Below are 21,742 nucleotides of genomic sequence, written 5' to 3' on the forward strand. Positions count from 1 at the left end.
TCAGCCCAGTCTCTCCAGTCCGCGACTTTCAGCTCCCACCTCCACCCGAGCCCCGCGAGCCCCGCGGGGGCGGGGGGCGGGGCGCTAAGGGGCGGGGTTGTCTCTTAAAGAGCCCGGGGCCGCTGCCCTTAGGCCACTTCCTGGGGGCGGAGAGGACCTCAGTGCTGCGATACTGCAGGAAGGCTGCGGTGCGGGAGTCCAGAGACTCGGCGTCTTCCATCAGAGCCCTCGGACACTCCCAGCTCAGACCGAGAGTGCATCGTTGCACCACAGTCAGTACAAGTGTGGCTCGCCATCCGCTCTCATCAGCTCCGGCCTCCATCTACTGGGCTGAAGCCAGGCCGGGCCTCTGACTGGTCTCCGGAGCTCTGCGTGGACTCGCATTCTGCCCAAGCGATCTGCCCAGAAACTCGGAAGCTGGGCCCTTCACAGTTGGCCCTGTGCTCGCCACCGTCACCTGCTGGTTGGATTCCGGAAACCCATTGTCGGAAGACCACAGAAAGGAACTACTGACCACCCCAAATCAGATACGTCTACACCAAATGCTCTCTTCCCCTCTCTTGGCTGTCTTTTGTTATTTTCATCTGTTCTTTCAACTTCTCTGTGCCCTGAAATTCCATAACCACCACCAACGTAGCTAGGGTGAGCTACAAACCTTGCTAGCTTGTACTCCAGCCTGTGCCTCCAACCTAGCGAGTCACAACCAGCCAATTCTGCACACACCCAGGAAGTTCTGCCTTTCTTCTCCTTCCCTGTCTCCTGTACTCCCCAAAATTTCCCCTCCTCCTGTGTCCTCTTCGCCCCCTTCTTTTGGGGGCCCCGTGACCCTGAATGTGGGGGGCACGCTATATTCCACTACTTTGGAGACCCTGACCCGCTTCCCAGACTCCATGCTGGGGGCCATGTTCAGGGATGGCACTCCGATGCCCGCCAATCTCAACCACCAAGAAGGTGGCCAGTACTTCATCGACCGGGATGGCAAGGCCTTCCGCCACATCCTCAATTTCCTTCGGCTGGGCCGACTGGACCTGCCTCGTGGGTATGGAGAGACAGCCCTTCTCAAGGCAGAAGCTGACTTCTACCAGATCCGGCCCCTTCTGGATGCCCTACGGGAACTGGAGGCCTCGCGTGAGACCCCTGCATCCACAGCTGCCCTGCTCCACGCAGATGTAGACGTCAGCCCGCGCCTGGTGCACTTCTCTGCTCGCAGGGGCCCACACCACTATGAGCTGAGCTCGGTCCAGGTGGACACCTTCCGAGCCAACCTCTTCTGCACCGACCCCGAGTGTCTGGGTGCCATGCGGGCTCGATTTGGTGTGGCCAATGGGGACAGAGTAGAGGGGGGGCCACATTTTCGTCTGGAGTGGGCGCCGCGCCCAGCGGAACTCCCTGAGACCGAGTATGGCAGATTGGGGTTACAGCCACTGTGGACTGGGGGGCCTGGAGAACGTCGGGAGGTGGTGGGCACACCAAGCTTCCTGGAGGAAGTGCTGCGGGTGGCTCTAGAACACGGTTTCCGCCTTGACTCGGTCTTCCCTGACCCTGAAGACCTGCTTAACTCCAGATCTCTGCGCTTTGTCCGGCACTGAGGATGCTGTCCTCAGTTTGATGGTGGGGAGGAGGGGGAGAGGGGCAGGCTAAGGGGATAAAAGCTTCCTGAAGCCTCTTTCTAGCTCTGGTGTCGGAGCTATGAGAGTCAGGGGTCCCAGTGCATCTGACTGGAGCCCAGATGTGGGCTGGAATTCCCAACTGAGCCCACCAAGGACTCAACAAGTGGTCCAGAGGGTGTGAACTGGTGCTTTACCTGAAAGAGGCAGTGAAGGTTCCCTTGGTTTGTTTTTTGCCTGAGGCTGGAGACTTATAGTGTTTCTTTAATTAAAGCTCAATATTCAGGGGTCTGAAAAGTGGGGAACACCTCCATGCCCAGGTTAGACCTAGCAAAACCCCCAAGGAACACTGAAGTCTAGGGGGAAGGGGATACTTGGATTGTCCTAATGTAGTCTCCTGGACTGTGGCTTCCCCTCCTGGCACTGGGTGGCTTGGACTGGCCTGACCAATGAGAGGTCAAAACGCTCTGGAACATGGAAAAGGGGATTCCTCGCTGTGTCTCAAGCCACCTATGGAGCGGGAAACAGATCACAGCCCACCCTAGGTTGACATAAGGGAGCTAGGAGAATCCCCATTAGCAAGAGGGCTGGAGCACTCCCTGGAATTCTAAGTGTTTTAAAGGATCCCATATCGTAGTTGAAGCTGGCCATGGGGAGGAGGGTGGTATCTTTTTATGTACTGGCCTTACTTCATTTGTATGTAAGTGCATATTAGCCAGTGTGTCTGATTGATACGTAGGTTCCTGGTACCCTGGTTCCATCAGTGTTGCTGACTGTGGTGTCTATGTGATGGCCCTTCTCTGATCTTTGTATGTCCAGGCCTGTTTGGGGTTGCCCAGCAACTGTTCTGGCACAAGTTTATCCATGGTATATGTGTGAGTAAACTGAGATTTAGTTAATCACAGGGTGTGTGTGTGTGTGTGTACAGGCATTTATGTTTATGTGCCCATGTCACCACGTAGGCAGGAGGAGCCTGATTGAGTTTGAGTCACAAGGATCTTCCTGGGAGAAGTAAAAGAAGTCACTGGACTTAGCTGGGCCTCTGGAACCTGTAGGGGACTCTTAGTTGGTGGGGTAACCATGGGCCTGTTACTAGGAGATAGCTGGGGAAGGCCCAAGGCTGCCCTGGGCAGAGAGAAGAGATGAAGAGTTTGAGAAAGTGAGGGAGAATATGAGAAGGGATGAGATTTCTGAGTCCCTGAGTGGATGTGATACACATGTACAACTTCTTCAGTGGGGGAGTCACCCATTGATTATCATGGATGATTTACAAGAAGAAAAATAAAATAGCTTGTGAAACCACAGACTTGTAAAGGCCACTGTCCCCTTGCAACAGAAGCCCTACTTTCTCTATCTTCTACTAGAGATATCTTCTGCTTTCTCTCAATTCCTCAGGCCCCAGCTTTACACCAACCAAGGGTGGAGTAATGACATTGTTCTAGAACCTCCAGCTGTTCTAGAATACTCTAGAACCTCCCAGGTTCACAAAGCATCCTGAGGCCTTCCTAGCCTAGTTAGGACTAACTCCAACCCCGTCCCTCAGTAGGCCCTATGTGGATGCTGGCAGTAGGTGGAGTTTTCTTGGCAGCTGCCCAGGCCTGTATATTTTGTCGCCTCCCAGCTCATGACTTGCCTGGTCGCCTGGCTCAGCTCAGCAGCCAACTGAAGGCCGAGTGGAAGGAATGGGCTTCCCCAGATTTCTCAGCCTTTGCCTTAGGTAAGAGTTTCAGGGACAGGACCACCAACAGTTCCTATGCCCTAAGGGAGACAGTATTTGACTTGCCAGCTGGACATACAACCCTCAGCCACTGCCTCAGTCCACACTGGACACACTGATCTCTCCTGGGAAAACTTCAGATCCCAGGAAAGAGCCCAGCACAACAACCTGGGCTGGCTGGTGAGGGAATGACTGTTCCTTGTCCATCTCCACAGATGAGGTGACCATGAACAAAGTCACAGAGAAGACTCACAGAGTCCTGAGGGTCATGGGTGAGGTCAAAGGGAAGATGAAACCTTGGGGCTTGGGAGGACACCAAGGAGGAGGATGGGAGACTGGGAAGGGCACAGGTGGAGAAGGGAGGGCTGACCAGGAAGGGTGCTGAATGTATGTGTGTGTGGGGGGGAGGTGAACAGGCAGTCCTGAGACCCAGGGCAATAGAGCTGCTCTCTACCTCCTCAGAGATCAAAGGGTCCATCTCCTCACTCCCTTCATATTGGCAATGGCTTCAAAAGACCAAGATCCCCCAGTATACCAGGGAAGGTGAGGATGCTGGAAGGGCACGCATCAAAGGTGCCTAGGATCTTAGACAATGGGGTATGTGGCTGAGCGGCTCATCCACCCCCATCCTCTTCTTGTCATTCATTTCAGCTCTTTGTGCCCCAGTCTGCCGTGAGTAGAAATGGAAAGGGCTAGCAAGGATGAGAGGCCTACAGTCTAGCAAGGAGAGCCTGGCAGCTCGGGAGGAAGTTGGGTAGCTGGAAGGGTGGAGGCCAGGGCTTCCCCGGCCAGCCACGCTCCTTCTGTCTCCTGCAGGGGGCAGCACCATCCTATACAACTGTTCCACCTGCGAGGGCACCGAGGCGTCCTGTTGGCCCCGAAAGCGGTGCCTCCCAGGTCTTTACTCCCAACTCGGCCCCGCCCAGCCCACATCCCTAAACCGATAGTCTCTCCCAACATCCGCGGACATCATCCCCTGGATCATCCATGGCCTTCTGGGTTCCCCGCAGGTAGTCACGATCTGCGGGAAGCCAAGATTCTGCTGTTCTCTGTCTTTGGAGCTGTCCTGCTTCTGGGTGCTCTGAGCCTCCTGGTGGAGTGAGTTGCGGGATTAGGGCAGACTGCCACCTCTTCACCCCTACCCTCCCTCCTTCCTCCCAGCTCCCTCCCATGACTTTTTGAAGCTTACCATCCTCTGTTTTCCCTCAGGTCCCGACACCTTCAAGCAAAGACACCTCCAAGCAAACCGTGACTTGTGAAAATGCTTACAGTCTCCCCACTTGCAGTTCTAAGGAATATGTGTACCCACAACATCCATATCACTTTGTGGAGAACCAGCCCACCCCTTAGTGCCAATGCAAAAGTTTCATTGTTCCAGACCCTACAACCTAAACATCTCCATGATGATTCCCAACATCAGAGGAACCCAGGCACCCACAGCTGGAAAGTTCCTCCCCTCCAGCTTTCCACCAATCAGACCAGGGCAGTGGGCCATGCCAGGAAATTATCTACAGAAGGAAAGAATCCCCTACACACACACCACCACTCCCACACCCCTTCTGCCCATTCCGGGAAAGCCAGGGCTGTCTGCCCCCAAAGCTGCTCTGAGCGCTCCTATGACTGATTGGGAATCCGGGAATGAGTGTTCTGGAAAACTCCCTCCCTCTCTGTTGAGACCACATCAGTCAGCCCGCTGGCACACTGTCCCTCTATTGTGTTAATGTTGAGCAGCCCTGGACTCCTTGGAAGGGCCTTCCTCCTGCTGGGCCCAACTAAACCTGCAATACTATGTTCTCCATTTCTGCCTGGCCTCTGTTTGCAAGGGGGAGGGCAGTGAGGGGACCAAGACCTTCAGTAGAATGTCTTTCCTCAGATTCTATCTCAGTAGATATTTAGCAACCTCTGGATACTTTTTATTGTTTTGATTGAGTAGAGATGCTCCTTGTACATAGTGGGTAGAGACATGAGATGCTGCTAAACCGCCTATGATGAACAGGAAAGTTCTCACAATAATGTATTATACTGTCCAAACGTTAATAGTTCATAGCCGAGAAATCCTGGTATTGGTTCTCTATTAGGAGTTATTGATGTAGCAGATGGAAGATGAACATGGGGGGAGGGGAGGCCTGTCACCAACCACAAGTCTCAATCTAAGCAACTAGGACTGGAAGGGATTCCAGCCCTCACATAGCCTAGTAGTTTTCAAAGGAGGTACTTGGAGGATTTTCCGCAAGTGTTCTCAACCAGCTGCACATCTGAGTCACCTGAGCAGCTTTAAAATTACTCATGCTTGGGCATTACTTCCAGAGTCTGAATTAAGTGGTCTCATATAGGGTCTTGGTTAGTATAACCTGTAGCCAGGGTTCGAACTGCTGCCCTAAGGGTACCTATAGAGGCCCTGGGGATGGGGAGAGGACCTCCTACCCCTTCCACAAGAGAACATTCTAATCCAATTCCTTTGTTTTACAAATGAAAATATGAGATCCAGAGATCATACAACTTGTCCAAGATTATACAACTTATTCATCTGATAGTGTGTGCAGCTGCCTTGTACCCTCCTACACTGTCTGCTTTCCAGGCTCAACACTTGGAGTTGTCCTTGTTTTCAAACCCAACATTCAGTATATCAACTGTCCATTTCTGCCTCTGTGTGTGTGTGTGTGTTACTGGGGATTGAATCCTGGAGTGCTCTACCACTGAGCTTCACCCTCAGTCCTTTTCATTTTTATTTCGAGACAAGGTATCAGTGAGTTGCCCAAGGTGGCCTGAAACTTGTGGTCCTCCTGCCTCATCTTCCCAGGTCATTGGGATACAGGCATGTGCCACTGCACCTGGCTTCAGTCCTGCTCTTTTTTCTTTTTTTTGCAGGGGGCAGGTACTGGGGATTGTTATTTTTTTTATTTTTTTTTTTTTTGAGACAGGGTCTCAATAAGTTGTTGAGTCTCGCTAAATTGCTGGGGCTGGTCTTGAATTTGTGATTCTCTTGGCTTAGCCTCCTTAGTCCCATGTGCCACCATGCCCAACAGTCCTGCCAATTCTTGAAGAACCTCTGTCCTATCTGTCCCCTACTGTACATGGTCTCCACCTCATCCTGTACTCTCTCACAACGAACCCCAATCTCCCAGATGCATCATCTGACTCTTCATGCTCCCTTCCAATCCATGTCAACGTCAGTGGCCACACTGGTCTTCCTAAATCGTCATATTGCTCACAACCTCTTGTCTAGCATCACAAAATAATTAAGAACTTGGGTTTTGGCCAGGCACAGTGGTGCTTGCCTGTAATCTCAGCAGCTCTGGAGGATGAGGATAGTGAGTTCAGAGCTAGCCCCAGCAACCTAAGGAGAACCTAAGTAACTTAGAGAGACTGTCTCAAAATTTAAAAAATAAAAAGGATTGGGAATGTGGCTCAGGGGTGTTAAGGGCTCCTGTGTTCAATCCCCAGTACCAAAAAAGTGGGTTTTGGGGTTTTGCAATTGGGCTGCCTGATTTCAAATCATGGCTCTCTAACTGCACTTTGGGCAAATTATTTAACACCTCTGTGCCTGTTTCCTCCTTATATTTTAAATTTCTTTATTTAGTAGAACTAGGAATTGAACCCAGGGCCTTGCAAGATGAGCACTCTACCATTGAGCTACTTCATTGTCCAGTGTCCCCAGTGTGTGTGTGTGTGTGTGTGTGTGTGTGTGTGTTTGCGATGCTGGAGACAGAACCCAGGGCTTTGCACATGCTAGGCAAGTGTCCTACCACTGAGCACACACACCCACCACCCTCCTCTTTTTTTTTTTTTTTTTTTTTTTTGTCCTGAGGATTGAACCCAGGGGGGCTTTACCATTGAGCTACATCCCCAGGAACTTTTAATTTTTTGAGACAGGGTCTCACTAAGTTGCTAGGATCCTCTCTAAATTTCTGAGACTGGCCTCAAACTTGTGATCTTCTTGCCTTAGCCTCTCGAGTAGCTGGAATTATAGACAAGAGCCATGATGCCCAGCCCAACCCTTCCTCATCATTTTTTTTTTTTAAGAATTTTATTTATTTATTTATTTTAGTTGTAGATAGACACAATACTTTTTTTTAGGTGCTGCTAAGGATTGAACCCAGTGTCTCACACATGCTAGGTGCTCTACTGAGCACCAACCTGAGTGCTGGCTCCTACTACTGGCTCCACTGAGCCACAACCTCAGCGCCCCCTCTTCATCTTTTAAATGCAGATTATGTATTTCTTTGATTCCATGGCCTTTTTCTTTTTCTTTTTACATTTTAACATCTCTGAAATCAGAATTCATCTTAAACTGAAGTCATGCAATGACTTAAAAGATATGTATTTTATCTTAGCAATACATAAAAAAGTTATGTATTACAATTGATAATATCTTATATTCAATGAAATGCAGTAGTACTTATAGGATTGTCATGACATCCAAATTTACATAAAATGATTGGGACTGGGCTTGACATATTATGGACACTCATTAAGTATTACCACTATAATCCCTGTACTCCCTGCTTCTTTCTTGCCTACAGAATATACACTTGGTCTCTGTTTACCATGGTGGTCAAAGATTTCCATCTGCAGCTCCCACTTGTTTCATCTGCTCTTCAGCCCAGAGCTATGCAAACACAGATCTAACTGGAATCTCCACTCCCATTCCCTCCATCTATCTCAGACTCCACATGTCCAAACACTCCTTCCTCCCTGACCCTACTGCCCACTTGTGATTGCTCTCAAGTTTAATGTCAGTGCCAACTGTATTATGCACATCCTCTTCCTCCTTCTTCTGTGAATGCCCACAAACTCACTTCTTATCAGCAATCAAGTGATCTGCCTTTGTAGTAACACTCCATTGACTCTGGCTCCCTCATGTCTCTGGAACTTTCCCTATCAGCACTGCTCACCCATCCCATCCCCGAAGCCATACTGAATCACTTGCCCAAATACTTTGTTTCCTTTTGTCTGTCTTTGCCCAGGCTTGTCCATCCACCTGGGGTACCTTTCTGATATGGTTCAGACATCACTTCTGCAAAGCTGTCTTGGCTCCTGGGGCACAGTAGAGTGTCGCTTCTCAGGGCATCTCTCAGCTGTGGCACCTGTTATATCAAGGTGATGATGTTTCTTCACTTTCTTCCCTTTAGTCCATGCATTGCCCTTTGAAACCACTGCCTAAGGGTTTGTTATCTTTGTTTCCATCATGCCTGGCACATAGTGGACACCAGAACACATCCCTGACAGTTCTAGGCCCTTCCCTTGTTCTGGTGATGTACATTCATATTCTTTTTTTTTCAATATTTATTTTTTAGTTCTTGGCAGACACAACATCTTTGTTTGTATGTGGTTCTGAGGATCGAACCCGGGCCGCACACATTCCAGACAAGCGCGCTATCACTTGAGCCACATCCCCAGGCCTGTACATTCATATTCTGTCTCTCTCTCCCCCCACTCCCTTTCTTGGCAGTGATGGGGATAAAACCCAGGGCCTCATACATGATGGGCAAGCACTCTACCACTGAGCCATAATCCCCAGCCTGATATACTTTCTCTGCTAAGCCCTTCATGAACAGGTAGCATTGGAAGCTGATAGGGTTTGTGTTTCTTTTCTATTTTTTAAATTAATTCATTTATTTTTGCAGTACTGAGGATTGAACTCAGGGCCTCCTGCTTTGTAGTCAAGTACCTCTACCACTGAGCTACATCTCCATCCTTTTATCTATCTATCTACCTATGAGACAAGGTCTAAGTTGCTGAGGCTGGCCTTGAACTTGCCATCCCTGACCTCAAACTTATAATCCTCCTGCCTCAATCTTCCAAGCAGCTGGGCTTACAGACATGGGCCATGACCTCTAGCACTATTTGTGTGTGTGTGTGTGTGTGTGTGTGTGTGTGTGTGGTGCTGGGGATCAAACCTGGGGTCTCATGCATACTAGACAATCATTCTACCTCTAGGCTACACCCCCAGCTCTTGTGTTTCTTTTTTGTGTACATATAGCCAACTCACTACAGAATAGCTGGCCAGGGCAGGGCTGGGTTTTCTTAATTCCTTCACCAAACAAGGGAGGACATTCTGGATGTGGCAGTTTTTTTTTTTTTTTTTTTTAAATGCCTGCCATGGAGCGTTAACGGTCTATGTATCCTTCCCTTAAATCTGGGCTCTGGGATAGACTGGCTAATAGAACATTATAGAAGTGACACTGTGCCATTCTCTGGGCCCAGGCCTTAAGGAACTGGCACCTTCTATTTTCCATCTTTTAGGATGCTCACTCTGGAACCCAGTCACCATTTACAAGGAAGCCCAGCTTTAGGAAGAGTCTACATGAAAGCATTTTGGCCAAAGGCCAGCATCCATAGCCAGACACGCGAATGATGATATAGCCCCCAGATGTCAGGTTACCCCCAGATTTCCAGTTTTCCAAGTAAGGCTCCATACATAATTGAACAGAAATAAACCATCCCCGTGTATCCTGTTAGGATTCCTAACCCATATCTGGGTAAAGTGGTACACGTCTATAATTCCAGCAATTCAGGAGTCTGAGGCAGAATTACAAGTTTGAGGCCAGCCTCAGCAACTTATCAAGACTTTGTTTCAAAATAAAATATAAAAAAGGACTGGGGGGCTGGGAATATATCTCAGTTGGTAGAGTGTTTGCCTTGCATGCCCAAGGTCCTGGGTTCAATCCCCATCACCACAAAAAAAAAAAAAAAAGAAGAAGAAGAAGAAGAAGCAGCAGCAGCAGCTTTGGGGCTGGGGCTGGGGCTCAGCGGTAGAGCTCCCACCTGGCATGTGTGAGGCACTGGGTTTGATCCTCAGCACCAAGTAAAAATAAAAAAATAAAATAAAGCCATTCTGTCCATCTGCAACTAAAAAAATAAAGAAAAAAGACTGGGGATGTAACTCAGTGGTAAAGCACCTCTGGGTTCAATACCCAGTACCAAAACAAAAAGAATTCCTGACTCACCAACTTCAGGGGCATAATAAAATGGTTGTTTTATATCAGTAGGTATTATTTTTTTTTAACAATAGATAACTGAGCTGGAGATGTGGTTCAAATGGTATCGAGCTCGCCTGGCATGCATGGGGCATTGGGTTCGATCCTCAGAACCACATTTTAAAAAAATAAAGATTAAAAAAAATAGATAACTGGAACAGTGGAGTAGAAAAAATAAGCCTAGAACTTGGCATTATATGTCCTGGCAGCCCTTTCACTTCCTAGATGTGTGTACCAGGAACATTATTTTACCAGCCTGAGTTTCAATCCTCCTACCTATAAAATGGACTTAATGATGGCTTACTTGTATGATTATAGTGTGAGATGCCATCCAAAGCTTTTGGATGTGTATCCATAGCTGTGTAGCAAGTTATTAAAAAACTTGGTGGCCTAAAACAAAAATTATTCTCTCAACAATTTCTGTGCAATAGAAAGTCAAGAGCAACAGTCACCAAAATACATTACATAGGAGGAATACATTCTAGTATTTTACAGGACAGTAAGGTAATTATAGTTCACAACAATGTATTACATATTTTATAAAGAAGGAGAAAAGAGCTGGGTGTGGTAGTGCATGCCTGTAATCCCAGAGACTTGGGAAGCTGAGGCAGGAGGATTGCAAATTCAAAATCAGTCTCAGCAATTTTTTTTTTAATATTTTTATTTTTTAGTTTTTGGCGGACACAACATCTTCGTTTGTATGTGGTGCTGTGGTGCTGAGGATCGAACCCAGGCCGCGCGCATGCCAGGCGAGCGCGCTACCGCTTGAGCCACATCCCCAGCCCAGTCTCAGCAATTTAACAAGACCCTCAGCAATTTAGACTTTTACTCAAAAAAAAAAAAAAAAAAAATAGAAAGGTGGAGGCTAGATTTGATTAGTGCATGCTATGTGCATGCTTTGAAATATTACACTAAACCCCATTATTATGTACAATTTGTGATGTTAATGAAATATTTTAAAATAAATAATAAAAGGACTGGGCATGTAGCTCGGTGGTAAATTGCCCCTGGGTTCAATCCTCAGTACCCTCGCCCCCCACCCCCCCGCAAAAAGACAATTGTATAAGAGGATAGAGATACTAATAACCCTGATTCCCTGATTTGATCATATATATATAAAATTTTCACAAATGTACAATTATATGTCATTAAAATAAAGAAATTTGGGAGCAGCTAAAGTTGGTGGCTCTGGCTCAGCGTCTCCAGCTAAGTTGTGGTCAGGACTGCAGAAATCTAAGATTTGACTGGGCCTGTAGGATCAGCTTCCAAGGTGGCAGTTGCATGCCTGGCCAGTTGGTGCTGGAGAGCTGGTATTGACTGTTGGCAGGAGAACTCAGTTCCTTGACATGAGGATCTCACCAAAGCAACACTTATGTCTCCTTGTAACATAGAGCTGGCTTCTCCCAGAGGAAGAGATCCAAGAGATCAAGGCAGAAGTCACATTGCCTTTTATGATGGAACTCAGAAGTTATACACCATCCTCTTTGCCAAATCCCATTGATTACATGGATGAGCCTATTAGTTGTGGGAAGAGACCATACAACAGGATGAATATCAAAAAGGAACTTTTTTTCCTTTCTTTTTTAGTACTAAGGATTGAGCCCAGGAGCACTCTCCCACTGAGCCACATCCCCAGCCCTTTTTTGTATTTTATTTAGAGACAGAGTCTCATGAGTTGCTTAGCACCTTGCTTTTTACTGAGGTTGGCTTTGAACTCATGACCCTCCTGCCTCAACCTCCTGAGCTGCTGGGATTACAGGCGTGGGCCACAACATCCAGTCTAGCCCTTTCAAATTTTTATTTTGAGACAGGGCCTTGCTAAATTGCAAGATCCTTGAACTTGCAATCTTCCTACTTCAGCCTCCCAAGCCATTGAGATTACAGGTTTGCACCACTGCACCCACCTCCAGGAGAGAACTTTCCTTAAAATCTCTTTGGGAGGCTGGCTACTATACACACAGACATAATTAATCCTTCAATAATCCCATCAAGTAGATATTTGTCGTAGACTCATCTTTTTTTTTTTTTTAAAGAGAGAGAGTCTAGAGAGAGAGAGAGAGAGAGAGAGAGAGAGAGAGAGAGAGAGAGAATTTTATTTTTAATATTTATTTTTTAGTTTTCGGCGGACACAACATCTTTGTTTGTATGTGGTGCTGAGGATCGAACCCGGGCTGCACGCATGCCAGGCAAGCGTGCTACCACTTGAGCCACATCCCCCACCCAGTAGACTCATCTTGAAGAGGAAGAAAACAGAGGTATAGTAACATGAACTAACTTGCTCAGACTCATAGTCTGTTAAGTGATAAATCTGGAATTCAAACTCAGGCCATCAGACTCCACAACTGAGGTCTAAGCTACTGTCTGATCCATTGTGAGACTGAAAGAATACTGTGGCCTGAAAGAATACTTCCACTTTGGGAAGAAGAATTAGAAAGTACATACAAGGTGGTGGGCAATGACTCTAAAAATAAATTGAGGAGAGAAGGGACCTCAGTGTCCTGGGGGGTGATGGGGCAATAGACCTGAAGAGCAAATCATGTGGGGCCAGGGAGCACTAAACTGGGAGATGGGAAGGGATGGGCTCCTTAGGAGAATGCCTATAGGTGGGGATTGGAAATTCCCCTCTCCACTACTTCCAGCAAAGGAGCTCTTGATTTCAAATCTCCTCTTCAACAGAAACAGGTGACTCTCCATCTGATCTGTACCACAGAATGAATACTTTTCTCAGGAGCCAGGCACTGGTCTGGGCATGGCAGACATGGTAATGCACAGGGAAGATGAAGCTCTTGTTTACCCAGAACTATCAGGGGAGACAGACAAGTTACTGGCAAATTCTACCAGGGATGATGCAGTGACGGGAAAGTGCAGAGGGTCTTGGAGTGCAGAGAAAGACATGTGACCAGTTAAGAATAGGCTTTTGGCACTTGGCAAGGTCAGGCAAGAGTAAAACACGTTGGGGAAAACTTCCAATCAGAGGGAACAGCTGTGCAGAGCTCAGAGGAGAGCAAACCAGAATGCTAACACTGAGGTGCTTTCCCATATTGCAAGGCTAAGCTGACATGGATGTGGTGGAAGGAGGAGAGCCCAGGGATCCAAGATCAGAGCAGAGAAGGAGAAGCTAATGAAGCTCTAATGTGGTTCCTGATAGGTGCAGAGAAAGGTTTCTGGATGGGTCTCAACTCAAGCTGTGCTCCTCCTCCCCCAACTAAAGTGTGGGGGGCAGTCAGGTGCCCTCTCTGTTTATCTTCCTGACTTTCTGCCCTGTGGAGGAGGATTTGGCCCTGCTAGTATGAATGTGTTCATTCTTCTCGGACGCCCCTTCAGGGCAGGGCAGGGGTTGGGAAAGACACATGGAGGGTTGGTGCCCAACATGGGCCTCCAGGTCTAAGAATTAACAGAAGACCCATCCCAGCCTGCAGGAGGAGCTTCCTAAGAAAGATTCGGATGGTCAGGTGGTACACTCCCCACATCCCACTCTTCTTGTGGGCAAAGGAGGGATGGAAGAAGTAAAAAAATTCTACCTGTATAAGAAAGAAATAAATAGGAAGAAGAGAAAGAATCGAAAGGTTTCTAATTCCCTGGATTTTTTTCAATATTTTTTTAGTTGTAGTTGGACACAATACCTTTGTTTTATATTATTTATTTATTTTTATGTGGTGCTGAGGATCAAACCAAGGGCCTCGCACGCACTAGGTGAATGCTCTATGACTGGCCTATAACCCCAGCCCCACTGTAAATTTTTTTTTTTTTTGAGGGAGGGATTGAACCCAGGGTCAGTCTACTGCTGAACTCCATTCCCAGCCCTTTTTATTTTATTTTGAGACAGGTTCTCTTTAAGTTGCTAAATCTGACCTTGAACTTGTGTTTATCCTGCCTCAGTCTCCCTAGTAGCTGGAATTTCAGGGATGCACCACCGTGTCCAGCTTCCTGGATTTTTTTCCAAGCCAAACACAGACTGGGGTTGAACCTTTCTCTCTGGTTTCCTGCAGAGGCAAGATAAAGAACCTAGGCCATAAGTCCAAGCTACAGTGCCCCCCATCCTCAGCCTCTTCTCCATCTGTGATGTTGTGATATAATAAGAAATGTATATTTGTCTCTGTCCCAGTTCCTGCCTCAGAGCTCTTAAATCCCTCAAAATTTCCCGAGTGATAGTGGTGCCAGGAACATCTGTTGTTATTTGTAATAAGCCCCTTTAACCATACCTGAATTCATGCTAGTCAAGAGACTCTGAAGATGGGGTCTGTTGCCAGAGGGTTGGAACTTCAAGCCAGACTCCCCAACCTCTGGAGAGGAGAGAGTGGCTAGAGACTGAATTTGCAAATGACTGGGAATTTAATCAATCATGTTTATCCAGTGCAACCTTCATATGAATCCTACACAGTGAATTTAGAGAGCTTTGGGGTTGGTGAACACATGGAGGTAAAGGAGGATGTTGGGCCCAGAGAAGGCATGGAAGTTCCCCCTCCCCCACATCTTATCCTATTATGTTTTCCATTTGGCTGTTCACCGCTATTCTTTGTAATATCATTTATTTGTTTTATATATTTAAATTTTTTTCTTTCATTTAGATAGGGTTCACTATGTTATCCAGGATTATCTTGAACTTGTGGCCTCAAATAATCCTCTTGCCTCAGCCTGCTGAGTGGCTGGGACTACAGATGTGTACCACCATGCCTAGCTCATAATATCTCTTACATGAGCCATTCTAATAGATAATTAAACCTGAGGTGGGGGTTGTGAGAACCCTGGTTAATAACTGAGCAATAGGAAGTACAGAGGCTCAGACTTTCAACTGGCATCTGAAGTGGGGGCAGTTTGGAGGACCAGGTCCTTAAGTGGTTAAGTCTATACTAACTCTGGAAGTTAGTGCTGAAATTAAATTAAATTATGGGACATCCTATTAGTATCTCCAAAGAATTGGAAAATTGCTTGGCATGGGGGGAAATTGCACCCATCATTTTGGTCAGCAGTGGTGTGTTAGAGATAAGAGGATAGAAAGACTTTTTTTTTTGGAGCTGGGGATGGAACTTACAGCCTTACATACGCTAAGCAAGTTGTCTAACTCTGAGCTATTATACTCCCTACATTTTTTTTCCAGCCTTTAGCTTTTCATAAACAAAGTCTTGACAGGCCAGCCTTTCTCTCCTGAACCAAAGGGAAGAGCCCCTTCATCTCTTCATTCTGTTCCCAGTTTCCCCACCTTACATCTCAGGCTGATTCTGCCATACCACTTTTAAGACCCCTCCTCAGAGCCCCCAGGCAGGTCCTAGCCCTTTTCCATATTCTGCAAGCTTCTGGAATGAAGGCCTGATGGTAGGGATCTGTCCTGTCTGCTTGTTTCCCAGGACCCCAAAAGAAGAAGCTTGGTGAAAGTTTACTAGGGGATGCATTGATGCCTAGTCTGGTTTCTCCCTCTTTGTCTGCATCTGCCTTCATATGTCCCCATGTCTTTCATTCAACTCCCAGAATACCTCTAAGGCCTCCAGATCTGTGAGAACACTGGATTCACAGAAAATTCAGGTTTCACAAAGTCTTCCCTGAAGAAGCTCATGGAACCACCGTGTTTCCCACCAAGAACCTGGACATTGTGTCCAAGAACCTTGAAATGCCCTACCAACATCCAACTTGTCAGGACTCAGCTCAAATGCTAACTTTTTCCTTCAGAGCTTCATACAGTCCAGTAAGAATGTTGACTCATTTCTCTGCATTCCTAAGGTCCTCTCAATTTTTCCTTTTATGGGACCGACTGCATTCATTCATTCATTCATAATACATGCTGAAAACCTCTACTTTTGGCAATACTGATATTATGTACTAATTTGTGAGCCCACTGCATGGTGTGAAAGCTGAACTGAGACTCGTACATTAAAGCTGTCACAGGTTGGTTGCAATTTCTGGTTTCTGGTAGAAGCAGATAAAATTTCTCTCTGGAGAAAAACATGACAAGTTTAGGCCATTGGGATTCCTACAGATTAAGATCAATAATATATAATTTCACAATTGTGAGTCACTAGATACACAAGTAAACAATCCACCATTAGTGAAAGTCAGAAGAAACAACAACCATAAGTTTAGATCTGTAAGGATATAAAAACTGGGATATTAAACAACAACAACTATGGGCTGGGGTTTTGGCTCAGTATGGTAGAGCACTTGCCTAGCATGTGTGAGGAATTGGATTCAATTCTCAGCACCGCATATAAATAAATAAAAATTAAAGGTCCATTGACAACTAAAAAATTTTTAAAAAACTATGTATGAAATACTTAAGGAAAATTTGGAGTAAAAAATTAAAAAGTGATAAGAAATTATAAATACTCACCATAGAGATTTAAGAACCCAAATATCTTTGGTTTGGGCTGGGGATGTGGCTCAAGCAGTAGCGTGCTCGCCTGGCGTGCGTGTGAACCGGGTTCGATCCTCGGCACCACAAAGAAAGATGTGTCCGCCGAAAACTAAAAAAAAAATAAATGTTAAAAAAAAAAGAACCCAAATATCTTTGGTTAGAAAAATATAATATGAAGTTAAAAACTCTTAAATAAGACACAAGAAGTGTGTAATATAAAGAAAAAAATCAGTAAATTAGATTCCACTCTTCCACTCAAATGTAATTTTTTTTATTCCAAGGACAATATTTATTAAAAAAAATGGGTGGATAGCTGGACATGGGGGTGCACACATGGGGGTGCAACTCGTGAGGCTGGGAAGGAAGATCTCAAATTCAAAGCCTGCATGGACAACTTAGTGACACCCTGTCTCAAAATTAAAAAAAAATATATTTTTGTAGTTCAGTGAAGGGCATCTTGTGTTCAATCCCTAGTACCACCTGCCCTGTTCCCCCCACACATACAAAAGAAAAGAATTAAGGAAAGGCTGAAAAGAGTAGGAAAAAAGTATTTTCAAAATACATATTCAATAAAGGACTTATATCTAGGATATAGAAATAGCTTATAATTCAAGAGTAAGAAAAATAAGTGACTCTGGAGCTTGAGGCAGAAGGATTGCAAGTTTAAGGCCAGCCTCAGCAACTTAGTAAGACCTTGTTTTAAAAAATGTGTGTGGGGGGGCAGGTAAAGAACCTTGAGTTCTGGGCTGACATTGTAGCCCAGTGGTAGAGTGCTTGCCTTGCATGCATGAGACCCTGGGTTCGATCCTCAGCACCACATAAAAATAAATAAATAAAAATAAAGATATTTTCAAAAAAAAGAACCTTGAGCTCTGTCCTTAATACTGATTTTAAAAAGGCGGGGGGTGGGTGACAAAAACAGGCAAAAGAATACAACAGACACTTCACCCCCAAAAAAATATATGGATAAACCGGATACAGTGGCGCATGCCCGTAATCCCAGCGGTTCAGGCAGGAGGATTGCCAGTTCAAAGCCGGCCTCAGCAAAAGCAAGGTGTTAAGCAACTCAGTGAGATTCTGTCTCTAAATAAAATACAAAATAAGGCTGGTGATGTGGCTCAGTGGTTGAGTGGCCCTGAGTTCAATCCCTGGTACCAAAAAAAAAAAAAAAAAAAGAAGAACAAAGGTGTAGAATAACTGGAACTCTCATACTCCACTGTTAAGACTTTGAAATAATACAACCACTTTGGAAAACAATGTGTCAGTTTCTAAAAAAAATGAAACATCTACTATTTTATATTGTTTTAATATTTATTTTTTAGTTGTACCCAATACCTTTATTTTGTTTATTTATGTGGATTGAACCCAGGGCCTTGCGCATGCCAGGCAAGCGCTCTACCACTGAGCCACAACCCCAGCCCCAAACATCTACTATATTATTCAGACATTCAACTTTAGATATTTATTCAACTTTAGATATTTACCCAAGGTCAATGGCAACATATATGCACACAGAGTCCTGAACAGGAGTGTTCATAGCAGCTTTATTTGTAATAGCAAAAATCTGAAATGACTCAGGAGAATAGATAAATAAAACTACTCACTAAAAAGGAATGAACACTGATGATACATACAACATCATGGATGAATCTCAAGATTAATTCTGCTGAATAAAAGAAGGCAAACAAAAAAGTGTGCATACTGTATGATTCTATTTATATAAAATTCTAGGAAACATGCTGGCTGCATTGGCACATGCCTATAATCCCAGCAACTCAAGAGGATTGCAAATTGAAGGCCAGTCTCAGCAGCTTAGCAAGAGCCTGTCTCAAAATAAAAAAATAAAAAGGACTTGGGTGCAGCTCAATAATACAGGATCTCTAGGTTTAATGTTCAGTACTGAAAAATTAAAAATTACTAATTAATTAATTCTAGGAAATGCATAATTGAAGGAGATGGAAACTTACAACCCCTGGGGGTAGTGGGGGGAAGGAAACTGAGGACTCTGACCTTTTGCAATTTCCCTTATCCACAACTGTCACCTACCCGCCCTCCTGTCATGTATGTGGGGAGATGTCTGCGGTATGTGGCACAGTGGTTGAGTGAATAAATATCTAAAGTTCAATGTCTAGATAATGTAGTAGATGTTAGATATTTAGATATTTAAAGTTAAATACATAAAGTTGGAAAAAATATCTAAAGTTGAATGTCTGGATATATAGTAGATTTTTTTTTTTTTTTTTGGTACCAGGGATTGAACTCAGGGGCACTCAACCACTGTGCCACATCACATGACAGACATCTCCTCACACACCTTACCCACAACTGTCCCCCTAACACCCTCCTGTCATGTATATGGGGAGCTTTTATCCTTTAGGAGCCCAGGCCAAAGAGACAGCAGGAAGGGATAATGGGAAGAGCACAGAAGGAACTTGCACCTGGGCCTTGATAAGTTGCTGAGGCTGGGTTTGAAATCACTGTTCTTCTGCCTCAGCTACAGCTGAACCAGTCAGCCCCAAACAATAGGCCCCAGGGATCTACAATTGTTTCCCTACCTGCACTCTCCCTACCTGCACTCTTGCCCCACCCTAAATGAGCCTGCCAAAAGTAACTCCTCCCTTGATCTGGCCCTGATAAACCCTACAAAATCCAGATCTTTGTTGGAGCCCACCACCATTTTCCCTTGAAAATGTGCCCCTCTATTGCTTTATAAAGCAAGCATCTCTGGTTTGTTTAGGTCTGTTCTGTTTTCTTTTTTCTCTCTTGTATTCTCTTTTGTATGCTTTCACAAACTAGACAAAATACAGATCGGTGAGCCAGGCATGGTGGCATGTGCCTGCAATCCCAGCTACTCAAGAAGCTGAGGCAAGAAAAATCTCAAATTTAAGGACAGCCGAAGCAACTTAGTGAGACCCTGTCTCAAAATAAAAAGAGCTGGTGTCATAGTTCTGAGATAAAACTCTTGCCAATGATATATGAGACCATGGGTTCCATCCTCAGTGCTGAAAACAACAGCAAAAAAGAAAAAAGAAAAGAAAGAAAGTAAAAGATAAAAGAAAAGTCTTTATGATGGTTACAATGTCACTAAGCAATACGAATTTTCCAGTTCTATTATCATCTCATGGGACCACCATTGTGTTCTTCATTGACTGAAACATCATTATGCGGTACATGACTGTATTTGAAGAGATACTGCCTGAGAATTTTCCAAATCTGATGAAAGGTGTGAATTCATAATACAGAAAATACAACATAGCAAAAGAAATAGAAAGAAGTTGGTATCTAGATATAATGTAAAAGTACAAGGGCTGGTGATGTGGCTTAAGCGGTAGCGTGCTCGCCTGGTATGCGTGGGGTGCTGGGTTCGATCCTCAGCACCACATTAAAAAAAATAAAATAAAGAAGTTGTATCCACCAAAAACTGAAAAATAAATATTAAAAAATTTTCTCTCTCTCTTTAAAAAAATTTTTTTTAAAAAGTACAAAACAGGAACGATACTGTGTGTGTGTGTGTGTGTGTGTGTTACTGGGGATTAAACCCAGGGGTGTTCTACCACTGAGCTACATCCTTAGCCCTTTTTATTTTATTTTATTTTTTATTAAAAAAATTTTTAGCTGGGCATAGTGGCACACACCTATAATCCCAGCAACTCAGGAAGCTGAGGCAGGAGAATCGATTCTCCTGACTCAGCTTCCTGAGTTCAAACCCAGCCTCAGCAACTTATCAAGGACCTAAGCAACTCTGTGAGACCTTGTCTCTAGTAAATATTAAAAAGGATGCTGGGGAGCTGGGGATGTGGCTCAAGTGGTAGCGCGCTTGCCTGGCATGCGTGCAGCCCGGGTTCGATCCTCAGCACCACATACAAACAAAGATGTTGTATCCGCTGAAAACTAAAAAATAAATATTAAAAAAAGGGTGGGGTGGGGATCTGTCTCAGAGGTTAAGTACCCTGAGCTCAATCGCTTGTACCAAAAATAATAATAATAATTGTAGATGGACACAATACATTTATTTATTTTTATGTTGTGCTGAAGATTGAACCCAGTGCCTCACCCATGCTAGGAAAGGTCTCTACCACTAAACTACAACCCCAGCCCCCACCAATGATATCTTGAAAAGCAGGAAATAATGACAGATCATCTACAAAGATCATCAGACCTGATTAGACTTAGCAGACTTCTTTATAACCAATATACATTGTGTGTAGTATATGTCTACACTCACAGGCACTTAAAACATAAAGATTGCCAGGTGACGTGGCGCTTACCTGTAATCCTAGCAACTCAGGAGGCTGAGACAGGAAAACCAGTCTTAGCAATTTAGTGAGACTCTTGGTAACTTAGAACTTGTCTCAAAAAAAAAAAAATGTGTGGGGGTAGCTGAGGAGATAGCTTGTTGTTAACGCACTCCTGAGTTCAACCCGTAGTACCCCCTTCCCCACCAAAAAAAAAAAAAAAATCAACAAGGATGAATAAGACCAGACCAGCCCCTACCATAACTCACAATACATTAATGTTGGCAAAAGTAGAAAGAACAATTACAGTGTGCTAAGCTGGTCTAGTTGGAGGGCAAAAGAATTGGCAAGAAAACAATATACACAAAACGGCATTACAAAGATTTTCCCATTGATGCTGTAATATCCCATGTGTGTGCCAATATGAGAAGGGCTTTTCCCTCTGAGACCCAGGGGACAGCAAGTGCTGTGTTCATACATCCTTCTTTGGGACAGGAGGCAAGTCAGATGTCCTAAGATTGGCAGCTTCCTCTTTTGGACCCCTGAGGTAAACGGGAGTGAGCATGCTCCTCATTAAAGCCTTTTTCAAGGTTCCAGATAGTGTTGCTGTGGCCACAGGCCTGGTGGCAGGGTACAGAGCCCTGGAGTGGGCAGAGGCTACAATGGGGTTAGGGGTGCCTAGATGTTATTCAGGAAGAGTCAGTAATAAGAAAGGAGTCCCTGAGGCCTGGAGTGCTGCCCAGTTTCAACAACAGCTTCAATTCTAGACTGTCTAGGACTAAGGCTGATTTTGGACCAACATCAACATCCCTGTGCCCTGGCTCCATTCCAAAGCACCCTGAACTGGCCTGGCTTCC

General features: G+C 45.2%; 2 protein-coding genes across 2 annotated transcripts; both read left to right on the forward strand.

The window, feature by feature from the left end:
* The first annotated feature begins 102 nt into the window (after positions 1–102).
* Positions 103–2,506, forward strand: Kctd11 (potassium channel tetramerization domain containing 11). Its single transcript, XM_046462050.2, has one exon. The coding sequence runs from the start codon at positions 891–893 to the stop codon at positions 1,587–1,589; it is 699 nt and encodes a 232-aa protein (XP_046318006.1). The 5' UTR covers positions 103–890; the 3' UTR covers positions 1,590–2,506.
* A 512-nt stretch (positions 2,507–3,018) lies between these two features.
* Tmem95 (transmembrane protein 95) lies at positions 3,019–5,430 on the forward strand. Its single transcript, XM_058584885.1, has 7 exons — positions 3,019–3,324; positions 3,510–3,596; positions 3,787–3,867; positions 3,976–3,996; positions 4,117–4,221; positions 4,335–4,422; positions 4,534–5,430. Exons 1-7 carry the CDS (start codon positions 3,159–3,161, stop codon positions 4,574–4,576), a joined length of 591 nt encoding a protein of 196 aa, XP_058440868.1. The 5' UTR covers positions 3,019–3,158; the 3' UTR covers positions 4,577–5,430.
* The last annotated feature ends 16,312 nt before the right edge of the window (positions 5,431–21,742 follow it).

The sequence above is a fragment of the Marmota monax genome, unplaced genomic scaffold, assembly GCF_021218885.2.
Source record: "Marmota monax isolate L192 unplaced genomic scaffold, Marmota_monax_Labrador192_F-V1.1 WCK01_AAM20220418_F8-fsc00392, whole genome shotgun sequence".
NCBI lineage: Eukaryota > Metazoa > Chordata > Mammalia > Rodentia > Sciuridae > Marmota > Marmota monax.